At 43.0% G+C, this 19702-nt stretch overlaps 1 protein-coding gene across 1 annotated transcript; it reads left to right on the forward strand.

The window, feature by feature from the left end:
* Positions 1 to 549: 549 nt before the first annotated feature.
* SRP9 (signal recognition particle 9) lies at positions 550 to 10953 on the forward strand. Its single transcript, XM_048506087.1, has 3 exons — positions 550 to 792; positions 6386 to 6454; positions 10388 to 10953. The coding sequence occupies exons 1-3, from the start codon at positions 721 to 723 to the stop codon at positions 10505 to 10507; spliced, it is 261 nt and encodes an 86-aa protein (XP_048362044.1). The 5' UTR covers positions 550 to 720; the 3' UTR covers positions 10508 to 10953.
* The last annotated feature ends 8749 nt before the right edge of the window (positions 10954 to 19702 follow it).

Here is a 19702-nt window from a genome sequence, read left to right on the forward strand (position 1 = left end):
TTTAACTGATTTATTTTTTTAAAGCATACTTGACTTTTTAGGGATGAGAAGCTTCAGGATTATTCATGAGATGATTAGGATTATTATACGTCGATTATATATATAATAAATATGATGGGAGTCATTTATGCCAATAAAGGCTTGTGTTGTTGTTGGTGGGAGTCATTTTGTACTTTTGCCTTCCAAAAATGTTCATTCGGCTCTGACGCTGAGCTTCAATGAAAATAAAAGCGGAAGGAACGAAGAAGAATTCTGGAAGAGAAGGGCTGCATTTTTCTATCCCCCGAGATTCCTCTGTGGAGCCCGCAGTTTGGGAACTTCTACTGACCAACGATATCCCGTTCTGAATGGTGAAAGAACTTGCAACTCCCAGGCAAGTCGTTTGAAACATCGCAGAAATGGATTGCGTTGGAAATTTCACTCCGTACCATCAGGGGGCGCTGCGTAACAGACTCTTCATGCGTCTTGCCTCCGGAAGCCGTTCCTTTTTTCTATCCTGCGCTCTATGGTTGCCTCTAGCGTGGCAACCATACAAACACACCCCTCATTAGCACCGGAAGAAAATATGGGGAAAGGTGTGTTTTGAACAATACGCGTCGTTGTCTGTCAGTCTTCCCATTTAAGCCAATGGGATGGCTGGCTGATTAAATTAGGTCCGCCTTAATCTACCATCTTTCTGGTTGTTGGGCGAGTCGCTGAGCTGTCGAAAAGGGTTCAGGTATGCCGCATTATCAGACCTGGGAGGAGTTCACTCGCGCGGCTGAGAAACTCTACTTATCCGACCCCATGAAGGTAATCGACAGCGGGGAGGGTGGTCTGTGCCACGTGGAGCTAATCCTGAAACTGCGGGAGGTTAGTGGGGCTTGGCTCGAAGAACTACGGGCGTCAATGTGGGGCTGACGAGACATTCCCCCTGCCAGTACGTGTGATTTGTGAAAGTGCTCGCCTTGTGTTGGGTTTTTCCTTCCGCACTTTTTTATTCTCAGTTCTCTCTGTGAATACAGGATCTTAACAAAAGAAATATGGATTAACAATTATGCAAGCAAAAAGAGTAGTTTGCAACGATATCACGTCAAGAAATAAGTATTTGCACATACACATATTTGTATACAGTTATAATTGAAGCAAGAAACCTGCGTGAGAGACCAAAGATGGCCAAGGAACAAAAGGAAAATGGGGAAGGTGGCAGAGAAGCTAAATTAATTCTTTGCTTCTGTGTTGTAGAAAAATTGTGGTCAAGTACCAGGTCTAACCAACTTTTGTCAGGAATGGTGTCAAATTGAGGTGATGAAAAGTAATTTCTGGAGCCACTTGGGTAATGTTGCTCCTAATGGGATACATCCCAGGATTTTTAGAGAACCTAGGAATGAATTATCAAGCTATTAACAATATGTGTAACTTGTCCACTAAAATCAGCCAGTACCAGAAAACTGGAGAACAGCAACTGGTAGACTGGAGAATAGTAGGCTCTGAAGAGGAACCAGGAAATTACAGGACAGTTAGTCTAATATCTGTCCCGGGCAAATTAATTGATATTGTAATAAAAAAATATTAGGCCCATAGAGGAACAAAGGCCACTGAGGGAAAATCATCATGGGTTTTTCAAAAAGAAATCCTTACTCACCAATCTCTTGGAGTTCTTTAAGAAACTGAACAATACCCTGATCCTGTAGACATTATATAAAGGTATATGTACCATTTATTGTGTATACCAAAGGTCATTACTATCAAAACCAAAGAACATTAATAATAAATAATATTGCTAAAATAACTGGATCTAAAAATAGTCATCATTTTCACTCTTCAGATCAAACATTTCACTTTTCAAATACAGTTTTGGCTTTTAGCTGAGGTAGATGTTATATTCTTTGACTTTTAGAAGGCTTTTGACAAGGTTCAGCTCCAAAGCCTACTAAATACGTTTTGCTGTCATCGTGTAAGAGTGCAGGTCCTTCTGTGGATTAAAATTTGGCCGGATGAAAGAAGCAAAGCAGGGGAAACTGGCCAGTTCTCTCATTGGCCAGTTCTCTCAATGGAGGGAAAACAAAGCACTCCCTCAAGGTATTGGGGCCACTGATATTTAATTTCTTCATAAGTGATCTGGAACTGGGAGTGAGCAGTGTAATGCCAGGTTTGCAGATAACACAAGATTATTCAGGATTGTGAAAACTGACCATGAAGAGCTCCAGGTGAATGACAAATGGAATTTCATATAGTTGAGAGAAAAGTGTTGCATATTAGAAACAAAATCCTAACTGTTAAGTAAATGTGAATGGCATTGACCCAGGCAACCTTGATCTCACCAGATTACAGAAGTAAGCAAAGTTGGCCCTGATTAATGCTTGAATGGGAAATCACCAAGGAAGTCCAGGATCACTACACAGAGGCAGGCACTGGGAAACCACACTTGAATGTCTCTTGCCTTGAAAACCTTGTGAGATTGTCATTAGTTGGCTGTGATGATGGCACTTTACATACATCTACAATTGGATCTGAGGCTGTTGAGACTGAGAAAGAAATTTTAGAGGCTTAAAATATCAGTGATGTGTAGCAGCAGTGAAAAGGTCAAACTCTATACTGGGGAATGTGGAATTGTGGTTTTATATGCAACTAGCCAGTGGCGTACCACTAATGGGGACATGGGGTAACCCATGTCCCCGGGCGCACACTGTTTTGTCACGTTGGTGCCCCCCACATGACAAAATGATGTGTGCCTGAATTGCACGCCGCTTAGTTCCTCCTAGCAGAAAACAAGCATGCTCCCTCTTCGACATGATATCCCTTCAAATATTTAAACATAGCTATCATGTCCCCCCTTCTCCAGACTAAACATCCCGAGCTCCCTAAGTCTCTCTTCATAGGGCATGGATTCTAGACCTTTTACCATGTTGGTTGCGCTCCTCTGGACACGTGCCAGCTTGTCAATATCCTTCTTAAATTGCAGTTCCCAGAACTGAACACAGAACTCTAGGTGAGGTCTAGCCAATGCAGAGTAGAGTGGTACAATAACTTCCCTCAATCTAGACACTATACTCTTATTGATGCATCCCAGAATTACATTGACCATATCACACTGCTGGCTCATGTTCAGACCCCTTTCATATGTAGTGTTGTCAAGCCAGTGTCACCCATCCTATATCTGCATTTCATTTTTTCTGCCTAAGTGAAGTATCTTACATTTATCTCTGTTTGTTTGTTTGTTTTGGCCCAGCTCTCTAATCTGCCCAGATTATTTTGAATCCTGCCCCTGTCCTCCAGGGTATTAGCTACCCCTCCTAATTTGGTATCATCTGCAAATTTGATTAACATGCCCTCTATTTCATTATCCAAGTCATTGATAAAAATATTAAATAGCACTGGAACTCACTTCTCTCCAGGATGAAAATGTGCCATTGATGAGCATTTTTTGTGTTCAGCCAGTCAATCAATTACAAATCCATTTTACAGTTGCATTATCTAGTCCACATCTTTCCAGCGTACTCGCAAGAATATCATGGGGCACCTTATCAAAGGCCTTACTAAAATCAAGGTATGCTACGTCCACAGCATTCCGTTCATCTACCAAGTTTGTCACTCTATCAAAAAAAGAGATAAGATTAGTCTGGCACGACTTATTTTTGAGAAACCCATGTTGATTTCCACTGATCACATTATTCCCTTCCAAGTGCTTACAGACTGTCTCCTTGAAGATCTCTAGAATCATTCTTGGGGTGGATGTCAGTCTGACTGGGCGGTAGTTGTTTGGGTCTGCTGCCCAGTCAGCCTAACATTTTACTACACACTTTCAAATGGTCACAATGATTAGTTAGGATGGTAAATCTGAACTAAATAGGAAGTTGGTAGAATCTCTTGCATCACTTATTGATGTAAAGTTAATCAAAGGCTGCTGTCTGAAAGTTACAATTTGTGATCAGTATCTTTGCATAAAAACCAATTTGCTGTTATGAAAACTGTCCCTGGATTATTGAAAATAATGTATTGTTTAAAGGAAGGTGTTCTGGAGGGCTATGAATAACTTGGTTTGTTCTCTTTTCAAGTTTGTATGTTTAGGTCAGGGGAATTGGTATGTATGTATGTAAACTACCCTTATTGCGACCTTTTTGTGAGCACCTGGGTATGCTGGAGTACATTCCTTTTAAATTTACTTCTGGATGAATAAACTGAAACAGAGGATGTTCTTGGATGGTTGATGTGTTCCTCCTTAGCCAAATGAATTTAAACTTTAACCCAGGTGTTCAAAAGCAGCTGTATGGAAATAGGAGCCATTACTATTCAGTTGTTTCTTGGTGTGACGTTAATTTGGTTCTAGTTAGCTGTCTCGAATGTGCTGTCTTGGTATAGGATGGAGGAGTTGTACCATGTCTCTGCTGCCAGTGCAACTGCATTTTCTTAAGATCTGTAATGCAGTTGGATATTTCAGCCATATGTCATGATTGATTTTCAGTATAGTTAATACTGTTTTGCCAAAAAACAAACAAACCCCAAAGGGCTATAAAGAAGCAGGGAGGTATTTGCCTTGATTATGATTTCGCAAATATGTCAGCTCTTAAAAAGTAGGTAGCACTGGAAAAAAATTACCTAATCTAAGATGCCAGGTTATTTTAGCAGCAGTTGTACAGCATATGTGATACCTTGCAGCACAATAGAAAATAAACCACTGAAATGAAATGAGCTGGGTGTTAAGACTACCTGTACTGAGAGTGATCCCACCCTGTCTTAGGCAACATTTTGCACACTTTGAGTTCATCTTCCAAAAGGCAAAAGAGCATTCGGATAGTAAACAGTAGTGTTCAGCTGGCTGATATAAAATCAAGTATATCAAGTTCATTCATTTTAATTCTTGCAGTTCAGCCCTGTTGTTTCCTTAGCTCAGTCTACATTTTAGTTGTCCTTCAGTTTGCTTTTTTTATGCACAGTATTGTCTACTCAAACTGGCGGCAGTTATTCATGATGTATAGGTCTTTCACATCACCAGATGTATAGGTCTTTCACATGATGTATAGGTCTTTCACATCACCAACTACATTATTCCTTTACCTGGAGATGCTGGGGATTCAACCTGGGACCTTATGTATATGAAGTAAATGTTTACCACTAAGCCATGGCTTTTCCCCAGGTCCTAGACTGATACTTCAACCACTGCACTGTCTCTTGACCACTCCTTCTGACACTTGCTTATCTTGATTTCTGTTCTTCCCCAAGCTGCTGCTTCTTCTGTTTTCCTCAGGCCCTCTGCATTTTCTATCCAGTTGTAGGAAAATAACAGTTCAGAGAATGAGAGCTAGAGGATCTTGGGAGCAGAGCTGTTATTTTTTCTGTCACATTGGAATAGCTCTGCCGATCATTATCAGAGTCTTAATCATCACTGCACAATCCCTTTTAAAATATTCTAATGTAGACTGTAGTTTTCTTATAGATCTGAGTGTCAAGTCTGAACTTTCATGCCAATCTAGGCCTCAGTAAATTTTTATTAAAGCTCTACTGCAAATGTTTTCCTCTTTTCAGACTTCTCTGATGTGATTCTATACTAGTGACAAAAGGTTTTAACTACCACTGGAAAATCTGTCCCAAATCTTATTGAAATGTTGGATAGCTTCATATCCTGCAAGACTGTAGTCTTGAACCTTTCTAGACCTGAGGCTGATAATTTCTAGGCAGCAGCATTGGTCCCACTAAGCTGCAAGCCTGTAGGAGAAGGAAGAATCAGAATTCTTCCAGTCACCTGATGGAAGAGGTCAGAATTATGATCTTGACAATATTGAGGCCAAGGTAGATGGCAGCAGACAAGAGAGGCAGAGGAGGAAACACAATCCAAGCACCAGGTGTACCACAGTGAGTACCTCTAAGCAGAGTGAGTAGAGATGTACCTCTAAGGCATCTTAAAGGATCCATCTCCACTGCTGAAGGGCTATGCCTTGCTATCTCGCAAGCAGTCACTGGCTCCTTGTGTTTGATTCAGTGTTTCAGGCGCTATCTTCCCACTTAGATTTAAAGTGTAAATCTAAGTGTACTTGCTGGGTTTTTTTAACAAAACAATAGCAGTTAAGCCTGACAGCTAATTTGTGTTCTTAATAGAATCTCTAAAACTGTACTGCTGGATTACGGTAAGTTGTTAGTGAGCACCTTTCTGGATGTTTGAAGTATATAGGCAATTGGGTGAGAAAGAATTATTTTAGTATTCTAATCAACTAAATGAGAGAGCACTCATGAACAGTGAAGTCATGTGTAGGCAGATAGGTTAGTTGAAATCAGAGGGTAGGCTTGGAACTCAGACTATGTTTCAAAAATGGGTTAGTTGACTGTCGTTTTTATGCAACTGCTGTTTGAATGTAATAACTGTACAGATGTTATTTATAATCATTTAAAATGGTGGCTGTCATTCCAGGTGCGTGTGGTACTCAAGTACCGGCACTGTGATGGAAATCTTTGTATCAAAGTAACAGATGATGCAGTGGTAAGTAAAATATTTGTTTATACCATACCTTATTTCCTCTAGTTCAGCCCTTATGTGAGAATTTTGCCTTATAGCTGAAAGGTGTGTGTGTGTGGAGGAGTGGGGTGCTCCTTAACATTTTTCCTCCAGTTTGGCAATGGGGTAGTAGAAATGGCTCTGGTCGTTCTCACGGACGACCTCTAGAGATACCTGGACCTGGACAGGTCAGCTCTGCTGATACTCTTGGATTTGTCAGCAGCATTTGACTTGGTCGATTATGACCCCTTGACCCACTGCCTCACTGGTTTAGGAGTACAGGAGACTGCTTTGAAGTGGCTGTGCTCCTTTCTCCAGGGCTGGAGACAGAGATTTGCTGTTGGCAAGAAATCTTCCATGTGCCATTTGTTGGTGTCCTTCAGGGGGCAATTCTATCACCAGTCTTATTTAACATTATATGCAACTTCTCACCAGATTAATCTGGACGTTTGGACTGGGTTGTCATCAGTGTGCTGATGACACCCAATTATATCTGTCGATTAGCGACCATCTGGATGCCGGCCCAGAAATTCTGGCTTGTTGTCTGGGAGCTGTACTCAAACAAAGAAGGAGTTATCTGAAGCTGAATCAAGTGAGGTTATATGACTGGATTGGAGAGGTTTGTCTGGGGAATGCCAGCTGCCGACTCTAGGTGGTTTGCAGCTGACAGCTACATTGACTGTGAAGAGCTTGGGAGCACTCCTGGATGCCTCCTTATCAAAACAAACTGCTTGAGTGGTGTTTTTCCATCTACCCCAGGCAAAGCAGCTGGTGCCCTATCTTTCCCAATCTTCTCTAGCCACAGTGATTCATGTGACAGTCACCTCTAGGCTAGACTGTTGCAATTTGCTCTACATGGGGCTACCCCTGGGTCTCCTTCAGAAGCTCCAACTCATTCAGAACACAGCAGTGAGGGTCCTTACTGGATCATCATGGCAGACAAACATACAACCTGTCCTCCACCAGCTGCACTGGCTTTGAGTGGAGCAATGAATTAGGCTCAGGGTTCTTGTAGTAACATACAAAGTCCTAAACGGTCTAGGACTAGCATACTAGTCCCTGACTCTGAGGGAATCCAGCTGGCCTCAAACGCTTGGTGGAGTGCTCTATCTGAGGAGACCAGGACCCTGTGGAACCTTATGCAGTTCTGCAGGGCCTGAAAGACAGAGGCCGTTTCCGCACGAAGGCGGAAGTGGCCGGGTCGGCATTTACGACGCCGACCCGACGACACTGGGACCGTCCGCATGGATGGTCCTGGAAACAGCCAGGCAGCTGGCGCTGCGGAGCGCCGGCGCCCGGCCGACCCGGCATGTCCCCGGCCGGCGCGTCGCCTAGGCCTGGGGACACGCCCCCCTGGCCCTGCGCGCCTGCTCCGGCGGCGCAGGGCAGGGGGGCTTGTTCCCAGGCCTCGGCGACGCGCCGGAGGCCCGGGGACAAGGTAAGTGCCGGGTGGGGGAGGCGTCGCGAAGCCGCTGCCGTTCACTCGGCAGCGGCTTCGAGGCGGCGTTTCCCCAAAAAGAGCGCTTCCAAGCGCTCTGGGGAAACGCCGGCTCCGCGACGGGCGGACGGCGCGAGGGCGGCGCAGCTGCGATGCAGCTGTGCCCCCTGTGCGAATGGCGGCCTGGAGACGGCATTTTAACCGTCTCCAGGCCGCCATTCATTGCCCGTGCGGAAACGGCCAGAGTTGTTCCACCATGGATAGGGCTGAGGTAGCTATGGTTCACAACTGGAGGCCTCTCCATCTGTCAACTCTTATTTATTTGTGTTGTTATGTTATTTAGCGCCCCTTCTTGGGTCAGTTTTAGAATCAGGATGATTTAGACGTAAATGTATTGATGAGATGTTTAGTGTTTCAAATGTTCTTGTTTCAAAATTATTGTATGGCACACCAAGCCCAGAAGGGGAGGGGGTGGTATTAAAATGCTCCCACCTGTGAGCAAAAAGATCCTAGATACCTACAGCTCTTTTCCTGCAAAGCACCTTGAAGATTTTGCAGATGAAATTAGTTTGAAGTATAAATGGCTAATATCCTTTTCCATCCTCACCACTGGTGTCTTGAAAATTGCTTCTGATACTTCTTTTCATTTGAGTGGTGGATTGAAGTAGCTATTTATGCATATCCTGGGTATTCTGTTTTTTACTCTAAAACTCCATTTAGAAAGTTTCTGTGAACTTTGTAATAATTTGATGTTGATGGTGGTGATGGGTAGTTTCCAAGAAAACATTACACATTTTCTACATTTTCATCTCAGAATTAATCGTGATTCTTTAGAATGACATCTACTGTCATTTTGTTGTTGTTTGCTTTTTCACTTAAACGCTTTCTAGTATTTGTCAAACATGGCTTCAGTATTCAGGAAATGTAGTTATACGTTTTATGCTTTTTTTGCCATCAAGTCACATCTGATTATGGCAGCCCCATAGAGTTTTCAAGGCAAGTGACATTTGGAAGTGGTTTGCCATTGCCTGCCTGTATATCACTCCCCCTGGTATTCCTTGATGGGCTCTCACCCAGATACTTGCCGTGGTCAAGGCTGAGAGTGTGTGACTGGTTCAGTGTAGCCCAGCAAGCTTCCATGGGTTTCCCAGATCCTAACCAAATCCCTTAACCACTACACCATGCTGGTTCTCTTTATGCTTTGTCAGATGGCTAATTTACAGTGCTGTATGTAACTTGAACTCATTCACTGAAGATTCACACTAGCGCCTGTGTCAGTCTGACAGGTCAATAGTTCCGCTCTCCTTCCAACAGAGACCAGCTTTGGCAGTTATGTATAAGATATGAATGACACAGTTGTCTGATACTCAGAGGTATATTACCTCTGAACATGACAGTCCCATTTAGGTATTGGTCTAATAGCTGTTGTCAGACCTGTTCCTTCAGAAACTTAGTCTACTTTCTAAATACAGTACAGCAGAGATTGTTTGAAGAGAAATAGAATGGAACAGAAACTAGTCTAATGGAATCATAGACTGAACATAATGAGCAAATGTCTTCTGAATAGCTATTCTTCTCATATTTGTGTTAAATTGAGACACAGTTCAGCAATGGCCATCTTGTTTCTTCTACCAACATGAACTATTTTCTTAATGGCAGCATGCTCATAAATTTGTCTTCTTATTCTGAAGATGGTCATTAGCTTTGTGGATTCTACTAATTGTATTATTAAAGGTATTATTATTAAAGGTATTATTAATGGGAGAGAAAGACCACGTGCTTTTCTTTTGGGTTGGTAAACATGCTTAACGTTGGAGCATTGATTGAAATGGCATTTTCTCAGCTAATGCTGAGAAAATGAGAAGGCAGTAGTAGCTGTCTTCTTGAAATCTTCTTTGATGATGGATGGGAAAGGAAAAGTGTGTGCTAATAAATCTTCTTATGACTAGCAATGTGAGTTAATGATCACTGGTAAAGCACATTTTATAGGCAATATTTTTAAAATGCTTTCTGTGAAAGTATGGTTCTTTAAAGGATCTGTTGCAACTGTAATAATCGTTTTACAACACTTCAGATTACAAAAGCTTGATGGTCAGGCTTTTATAAAACTGCTTTGAGCTGCCATTGTTAAGAAATAAAAGCATAAATCTACACTTTTGGTACTTGCATGTAATCAGGGGAAAGCATTCATTGCATTTAGTTAAAAGATGTGTTTTGCACTGAAGATTTAAATAACTATTCTTAACATTTTTTCTAGAGAAGACATTGAACTCCGCAACCATGAAGCACAGCAATTTAGATCTTTGATTCTGTCTTTTTATCTCCAAAATCAGAAAGCTCAAAATAAATGAGGTCAAACATAGTGCAGTGTCTTTATTTCTAAAGGAAGGTTTCATGATATCTTTTAAAGCTTTTATATAAGCTAATATTAGATGTCTGTCAAACTACATGCACCTAAGTTCTCCTTTCTTTCCAAACAGTGTCTTCTCTATAGGACAGACCAAGCTCAAGATGTAAAGAAGATTGAGAAATTCCACAGTCAACTGATGCGACTCATGGTAGCCAGAGAATCTCGCAGTGTTGCCATGGAAACAGACTGAATAGCTGGAGATAAAATGAATGCTCAGTCATCTTTCACAGGAAGAAACCCACTTTGGGCAAATTTTGGAACAGAATAAGTGTGGCATCAAGTGGACTATCTGAAATAGATTTTGTAAGGATTTCCAGGTTTCACTTCAGAGTGGCTAGGAAATGTTTTGCTTTCATAAGAAAGCCTATTTATTTTTGTTTTAATTTGAGCAAATAAATGTCTTCTGCAGAAAACAGTGAAGGTATTTTAGGCCACATTTCGGTATCTTGTGTAAATATTAAGTGCTCTGTCTTAAAAAGAAAGGTGCATTGCAAGATGCCATTCATACAGAAGGACTTCCAATTACTTGTCTTGTTTGCTAATACAAAAATAATATTTAGTTTCTGATGTAAGCTTTATATATGAATATATTAGTAATAGCACCTTCCAGAATGAATTAAAATTGCCAAACGATAATTTCATGCTCTGACCTGTTGAATTCAGATGTTTTTCCTGAAGTTTCTGATTGTCCCATGTCTGTTCAGTAGCCATATGAAAAAAAACAAGTATTTGTAGAAAGAAACAAATTCAGGATACTTCTATGTCTTGCTGGCAGGGAAATAGTGAATACATAAAGATGGTGAATAAAGGCGCATAGATACATAAAGAAGGCCATATGCCAAACTTATTCTGGTTGCCACACTGGAGAGCCAGTGTGGTTAAGAGTGGCGAACTCTAATCTGAAAAATATTTGACTCCCCACTTCACACGAAGGTTGGCACCAATAGATATGTATAATATATTCAAATTTATATTAATGACAGCAGACACACCAGGAAGTGACTGTAACATTAATACTAAAAGTGAATCTGTCAAGATTCACAGATTGGTATTTCTGTGAAAGTGTATGTGTTCTGTTTTGCACGTGTGGGTTTGATTTTTTTCTTTTTTTGCAAACTGTATAGTAATCTTGTAGGAAGGAAAAATCAGATAGAATCCTGAAAGTATACTATTCACACTTAAGCCATTCCTTGCTGCTTGCACTGGCATTCTTGTTCATTGAAGAAGCAGTGCAGTTAAATGTCTTGAATCTGCATAGCCCTCAGGATGGCAACCTGAAACCCTCTGGATTGATGAGACAAGTGCAAGGAAAGTAAAAGGTAAAGAAGTAGCAAGTGGCAAAAAGGGAAGTCGATGGAAATATGTGGTATTTACAGCTATCTTCTTAATTTTGTAGTGTATTTTCTTACCCAACTGTACCCAGTCTGTATGAAGGATATCTGCTGGGCTTTTCATCTGAAGAAGTTTAGGATCTGAAAGTTCATAAACTTTTTAATATAATGGGGTCAGACTCCAGGAATAAAAATACAAAGCTGTGATTTTACACAACTGAGGGTTTATCTTAGATGTTTTGTGAGAAGAAGACCTGTATTTGAAAGAAGTCTATTACTCATGACTGGGATAAAACTGCTCCTAGTCACTTGAAAGCTGCCATATTTCTTGGATGGAGTCCAAGAATTGCTTGAGGCTAATTCAATGTCTTGTATTCCTCTAGTTGCATCAGTCTTACACTGCTTTGGTTTAGAAACCTTTTTTTTTAACAGCATTGGTACTGTTGAAAGAGTTGCAAGTTTGATGTGCTTACACATGGAACTAATTATATGGATCTTAGGAGTCTGGCCCTGGTGTATAAAACTGTGAAAGAAATCAGTAGCATTTTAAAATCCTTCTTTCATGACCGTGAATAAGACAACTTCGAAGAAAAAGTTGCTTGGATTGTACAGCCTGTTTATAATGTGATCACAGTACCTAAACACTGTTAAACAGAACTCCCTATGTGGTATCTTGGGTACTCCAGCAGTTACATAATCCACGTCTGTGCTTAGTAATAGTCAGAGTACAGAGGAATGCAGATATGCAACTATACTTTGTAACCTTTCTTGATCCATTGTTAAACAGAGTACGTGTGTGAACATTTTAAAAAATCATTTCTTATTCAGAATGGTCTAATTTTATTCTCCATAACCACAAAAAAACCTATGCAAATACTACTAAAAGCATCAGGGGAAGAGAGATGGTTGATCAGTCTTCAGGAGTGTATAAATGCAAAAAGCAGGAGATGTGAGTGCTAGGTGACACCTGTAAAACAGCACTGTGGATAGAATGCTAGGAGTGCTGGCCCTCTTATCGTGAAGTACTCTAATCAACCAGCTGGTGGCAGCAGAAATACCAGAGAGAAACAATGAACCCCCTGGAAGTTGGGTGAGCTTGCCAGTGGAGACCCTGGACAGCTGCTGATTATCTTGACCTTTTGGGGGACCCAAAGCAGAACATGGCTGACTGGTCAGTGGAGAGATCTGTGACACCTCCTAAACCAGACTCCTCAAACCAAACTATTGTTCTACACCTTGTAATAAGTTTGGGGGTAAGGGTGGAGATAGATGTTTCTGGGCATGGTGTGAGGCATCTATTTTTTTATACTTGAAAGATTGCATACTATTTTGTGTTTTGGCTGCTCCTAAAATCACTTTTTATTTTTTTGCAGGGATGTGTGGGTGAGTGTACTTTGAACAAATATAGAGTAGAATCATAGAATTATAGAGTTGGAAGAGACTATAAGGGCCATCAAGTCCAACCCCCTGCAATGCAGGAACACTCAATCAAAGCACTTCTGACAGATGGTCATCGAGTCTCTCTTTAAAAACCTCCAAAGAAGGAGGTGCCGTCAAACAGCCTGGACAGTCAGGAAGTTTTTCCTGATGTTTAGGTGGAATCTATTTTCCTTCACCTTGCTCCTGGTCCTAGTCTCTGGAGCAGCAGAAAACAAGCTTGCTCCTTCACCAACATGACATCCCTTCAAATATCTAAACATGGCTATCATGTCACCTCTTAACCTTCTCCAAACTAAACATACCCAACTCCCAAAGTCTCTCCTCGTAGGGCATGGATTCCAGACCTTTTACCATTTTGGTTGCCCTCCTTTGGACCTGTTCCAGCTTGTCAATATTCTTCTTGAATTGCGGTGCCCAGAACTGTACACACCAGGTGAGATCTAACCAATGCAGAGTAGAGTGGTACAATTGCTTCCCTTGATCTAGATATTATACTCCTATTTATACAGCCCAAAATCGCATTGGCTTTCTTGTCCGCTGCATCCCAACTGACTCAAGTTCAGTTTGTGGTCTACTACAACTCCCAGATTCCTTTCACATGTAGTGTTGCCAAGCCAGTGTCACCCATCCTATATCTGTGCATTTCATTTTTTCTGCCTAGGTGAAGTATCTTACATTTATGTCTGTTGAAATTCATTTTGTTTTGGCCCAGCTCTCCAATCTGTTCAGGTAATTTTGAATTCTGACTCTGTCCTCTTGGGTATTAGCTACCCCTCCTAATTTGGTGTCATCTGCAAATTTGATTAGCATGCCCTCTATTACATCATCCAAGTCGTTGATACAAATATTGAATATCACTGGGCCCAGGACAGAGCCCTGTGGCACCCCACAAGTCACTTCTCTCCAAGATGAAGATGATCCATTGATGAGCACTCTTTGAGATTGGTCAGTCAACCAATTACAAATCCATCTAATAGTAGCAGTGTCTAGTCCACATTTCACTAACTTACTTGAAAGAATATTATAGGACACCTTGTCAAAAACTACTAAAATCAAGGTATGCTATATCCATAGCATTCCGTTCATCTACCAAGCTTGTCATGCTATCAAAAAAAGAGATAAGATTAGTCTGGCATGACTTGTTTTTCAGAAACCCATGCTGACTTCTTGTGATCACAGTGTTCCCTACTAAGTGCTGGCAGACCGGCTGTCTAATGATCTGCTCCAGAATCTTCCCCGGTATTGATGTCAGGCTGACTGGACGGTAATTATCAGGGTCCTCCTTTTTCCCCTTTTTGAAGAAAGGGGATAACATTAGCCCTCCTCCAGTCCACTGGGACTTCTCCTGTTCTCCAGGAGTTCTCAAAGATTATAGCAAGTGGTTCTGAGATTACTTCTGCCGGGGCTGGCTCATGACAGATGGGGAAGATTGACCAGCTATTTGGCAAATGTCTGGTATGTGTTTTTATTTTAAGTATATGAGGGTCATTCAAATGGGTTATATTGCACTGCGAATGCTGCATTGGCTAGAATGCATATTTCATTTCTTCTCTGTGTTCTATTCTGCACCCGGGCTGATGGCAGGCTTTTGTGCCCTAGGCACAGCTGATTACTTTTGCCTCCCCCATTGTTACCTAATTTTCAAAAACACATGTCTTGAAGAAAAAATAGAAAGCCCAAAACTTTCTAACTTTTTTTTGAAAAATGCAAGGAAAAGTAATACAATGATCTCTGATTTTCTACAAATTGCTAACATTTTTTTTCACCTTAATCCTCTTCCATGAGATGGAGATCTGACTTGGCTGCACTTTTGAAATGCTCTCTTGCTAATCTTATCATGGGGTTTTTAACTCAGTGAGAAGGAAGATTTATGGTTTCTTCCCACTTCCTCCGATATAGGAGGACCTACTTTGACAGGTGAATCCTAGCATACTGATCTTAAGGGGACTGCAGGCTTCTGATTTCATCAAATCAATTCTATATAGCCCCTCTGAGGTCTGGGGACTAGGTGGGCTACCTAGTTGGCCTAATGATAGAACTGGCCCTGTCCTGCATGACTAACATTCACAACTGGTTCAAAGGTTAATGAACACAGGTGAATGAGGAAACATCTCTCTTTGCAGTACTTGGGAATAATATCCACAAGCGAATTGCTTCCTGTGTGTAAAAATGTAAAAATAAATAAATATCTGTTTATATTCATATTTGAACTTGCTACATGTGCCTATTCTGCTTCTGGGACAAGATAGAACAAAAGAACAAGATAGAAAGATTTGAATAGTTAAAAAAAGTAAAGAATATAAACATATGCTAAGTAAAAAAGAAAAACAGTGAGTGGGAAGCTGAACTCCTTGGCCTGGACAACCTTGGCCCAGCCAAATAACCTCTGTCTTGGATAGGTTCCGTTCCAGACAACCCAGTTTTAACCATTTCACCAAAGCTTCCAGACATCTGTCTGGATTTTCAGTGACTGTGACTGACCAGCTTTTCCATCAACAGATATTTATTTATTTTTATTTTATTTTATTAAACTTTTATACCACCCCATCCCCGAAGGGCTCTGGGCGGTGCACAACATATAAAATACAATATAAAATGATAACATATAAAAGCAGCGATAAAAATTTCCAAGTCTTAGTCCAATTTTAAAAATTCAAAAATTTGAATTTAAATTTGAGTGTGAGGTGGCGTCCAGCAATCCAATAACATAAAGTCCCTCCCTCCCCACGAAAGAGGGAGGCATGGCGAGTCTCATCAGATGGTTAATGGCCCAGGTGTTGAGGGCCGGGGGGGCACCATTAGCGGCTGGTTCCTCCAAAGGCCCGGCGGAACAGCTCCGTCTTACAGGCCCTGCGGAACTTCCCAAGGTCCCGCAGGGCCCGGACAGCTGGTGGGAGAGCGTTCCACCAGGCCGGGGCCAAGGCCGTAAAGGTCCTGGCCTGTGTGGAGGCCAGCTGCATCACCGAGGGGCCAGGGACCGCCAGTAAGTTGGCCTCCGCCGATCGGAGAGGCCGCACAGGGACATATGGGGTAATGCGGTCTCGAAGATACGATGGTCCCAGGCCCGAATGGCCTTAAAGGTCAACACCAACACCTTGAAGATGATCCAGAACTCTACTGGAAGCGAGTGCAGCTGCTGCAGTACAGGCTGGATGTGTTCCCAGGAGGCGCTGCCTGTTAGCAAGCGCGCAGCTGCATGCTGAACCAGTTTTAATCTCCGGATCAAACGCAAGGGAAGGCCCGCGTAGAGCGAGTTACAATAGTCTAATCTGGAGATGACCGTTGCTTGGATCACAGTGGCTAGATCCGTTCGGGAGAGGAAGGGGGCCAGTCGCCGGGCTTGAAGAAGATGGAAAAAGGCAGCCAGGGTTGTATGGGCCACCTGGGTCTCCATTGACAGAGACAAATCCAGGTGGACCCCCAGGCTGCGAACGGAGGGGGTTGGCGCCAATGTGACCCCCTCCCACACCGGCGGCTGGAAGGTCCCTCCCCACCCCACGGCCAAGCCAGAGGATCTCCGTCTTTGATGGATTCAGTTTTAACCTGCTCTGTCGCAACCAACCAGCGACCGCCTCCAAGCAGTGCTGTAGAGCCACAGGGGCGGCGGCTGCTCCCCCCTCCATCAACAGAATGAGCTGTGTGTCATCAGCGTACTGATGGCAAATCAGCCCAAAACTCCGTACCAGCTGAGCAAGGGGTCGCATGTAGATGTTAAATAACAGCAGGGACAACAATGCCTCCTGGGGTACACCGCATTGAAGCGGGCACTTCCGGGAGGCCTGGTCCCCACACCTCACTTGCTGATTCCGGCCCCGGAGGAACGAGGTTATCCATTGAAGGACAGTGCCCTGCACTCTGGAGACGGCCAGGCGGTGGGCCAAAAGGTCGTGATCGACCACATCAAACGCTGCGGTGAGATCTAACAACACCAGCAGCGCCGATCCGCCTTGGTCAAGCTGAATACGGAGCGTATCCGTGACGTCGACGAGAACAGTCTCCGTCCCATGCCCAGCACGGAAGCCGGACTGGAAGGGGTCAAAAGCCGATGCGTCATCCAGAAAACCTTGAAGCTGCTCCAACACCACTCTCTCAATTACCTTCCCCAGAAACGAAAGATTCGAAACGGGGCGGTAATTGGCCAGATCTCTCGGATCTAACTATGGTCTTTTTAAGAGTGGGTGGACCACTGCCCACTCCAACCCATCCGGGAAGACTCCTTGCTCAAGGGAGCCATTGATTATACTCAACAGATGGGGTCGTAGCTCTGCCTGGCAGGTTTTCACAAGCCAGGACGGGCACGGATCCAGAGGACAGGTAGTAGGTCTAACAGCAGCTAAGGCTCTGTCAACAGCGGCTTCAGAGAGCAGGGAAAACTGGGCCAAACAAGGGCCGGAAGACGGCAAGGGAGTCTCCAGTTCGCTAATTGTATCCAATGTGGATGGAAGATCGCGGCGGAGCGACTCGACTTTATCCGCAAAGAAGCTCATAAATGCCTCGCAGCTAATAACCAATTGAGGATTTGAAGATCTCTCCGATAAGGAGAGCAATGACCGAATTATGCGAAACAATTGTGCTGGGTGGGAGCTAGCGGATGCGAGAGAGGAGGAGAAGAAGGTCCTCTTCGCTTCCTTCGTCGCCATCTCAGGCTTTCATAAACGTCCTATAAGATGTTCGCGCAGCTTCGTCACGAGATTTCCTCCACGCTCGCTCTAGACGTCTAAGCCCCCGCTTCATACGGCGCAGCTCCTCTGTATACCATGGAGCGCGCCGAGAGCGAGGGCGTAGAGGGCGCCGGGGAGCAACAACTTCGATGGCATCGGAGAGTCGGGAGTTCCAATCCTCCACCTGCTCATTGAGTGTGCCGGCGGGTTCAGGGTCCCGCAGAGCATTCAGGAAACCAAGTGGATCCATGAGTCTCCGCGGGCGGGCATAAATCAGCCCGTCGCCTAGACGGGGTTGATGCAGCAAGTCCACCCGGACCTTCAGGGCAAAATGGTCGGACCATGGCACTCTATCAATAGAGGATACGACCAGGTCTAACCCCGACCAAAAGATCAGATCCAGCTTGTGCCCAGCCTCATGGGTGGGGCCAGAGTTTATCAAGGAGAGGCCTATAGCCGAGTGTCATCCACATATTGTGACATCCTAGTCCCAGACTCCTGACTAGCTGGTCAAAAGAGTGCATATAGATGTTATAAAAGCATTGGGGAGAGAATCACTCCATAAGGGACTCCACATACTAGCAGATGTGTTCCTCTCTCCAAGTGTCATTCTCTGTTCCTGGTTTTGAGGAAGTGAGATCAGTGACTGATGGACTGCATATTCCAATGCTAGTCAGGTGGTGGGCCAATAATTCATGGTCAGCCTTATCAAATGTTGCTGAGAGGCTGAGCAACAACAGCAGTGCAGGCCAGTCTGAATTCAGCTGTCTTGGAGATTTTCTGTGAGAGCGACCAGCACAGTCTTCATCCCACAGCCAGGCCAGAAGCCAGACTAATATGGATCCAGAGCCAACATCTTCCAGGATAGACTGACAATGTCTTCCAGGGGAAGCTTGTACCCCTTCCCCTCATTGCTGGCCTTGACTAGCCAAGATGGGCTTGGATCAGGAAATAAATGGTTGGTTTCACGTCAACTTGCTCAATCTTAATCCCTTTCATCATCCACCTTCACTTTTTTAGCACCTACCAAAGGCCATCAAAAGTATAATGACCTTTGTTGGGTGCCCAAAATGTAAAGTAGATGATGAAAGGGAATAAGATCAAGCAAGTTAACAAATTTAAATACTTGAAAGTGGTGGTACAGGCTTTAGGGTGGAACTTAAAGCACTGGAATATGATTGTTGAACATGCTGAAAGAACAGTGCATTCTGTATTAAAATTATTTCATTTGAAAGGTGATGATTATGTACCAACAGCATTAAAAGCTGCTAGCTGATAAAAAGCCAAATATCTTGAAGCAGATCGCAAATTATTGGGCTCAGTTGTATTGCTTTTAAAAACTAATATTATCTTTTAAGAAATGTTTTTGGATTTAAATAGTTTAATTGATTAACTATATTTTCCTTTTATTTTCCTAAATATTTTATAGCAGTGTATTGTCGAAGGCTTTCATGGCTGGATTCAACTGGTTGTTGTGGGTTTTCCAGGCCACAGAAACTCAGAGAACTGAGAAGAAACAGCCCTCCACAGGAAAAATAGTTCTACCATACCTCAAGGGAATCACAGATCAAATAGGGAAACTGATGAAAAAACATAACCTACAAACCATCTTCAAACCTACCAGAAAAATACAGCAGGTGCTACGTTCAGCAAAGGACAAGAGAGACCCCCTCACTTCTGCAGGAGTCTATCGCATACCCTACAGCTGTGGAAAGGTCTACATTGGAACTACAAAACGCAGCATTCAGACTCATATTAAGGAGCACAAAAGACACCGTCAGCTTAACCATCCTGAAAAATCTGCAGTAGCAGAACATGTCCTAAACAAAACTGGACATAACATTCTATTTGAAAACTCTGAAATTCTGGACAACTTGGAAGGTTACTATGTCAGACTACACAGGGAAGCCATTGAAATCCATAAACACCAAGAAAACTTCAACAAGAAGGAAG

This window comes from Sphaerodactylus townsendi, linkage group LG01 (genome assembly GCF_021028975.2).
Source record: "Sphaerodactylus townsendi isolate TG3544 linkage group LG01, MPM_Stown_v2.3, whole genome shotgun sequence".
Taxonomy (NCBI): domain Eukaryota; kingdom Metazoa; phylum Chordata; class Lepidosauria; order Squamata; family Sphaerodactylidae; genus Sphaerodactylus; species Sphaerodactylus townsendi.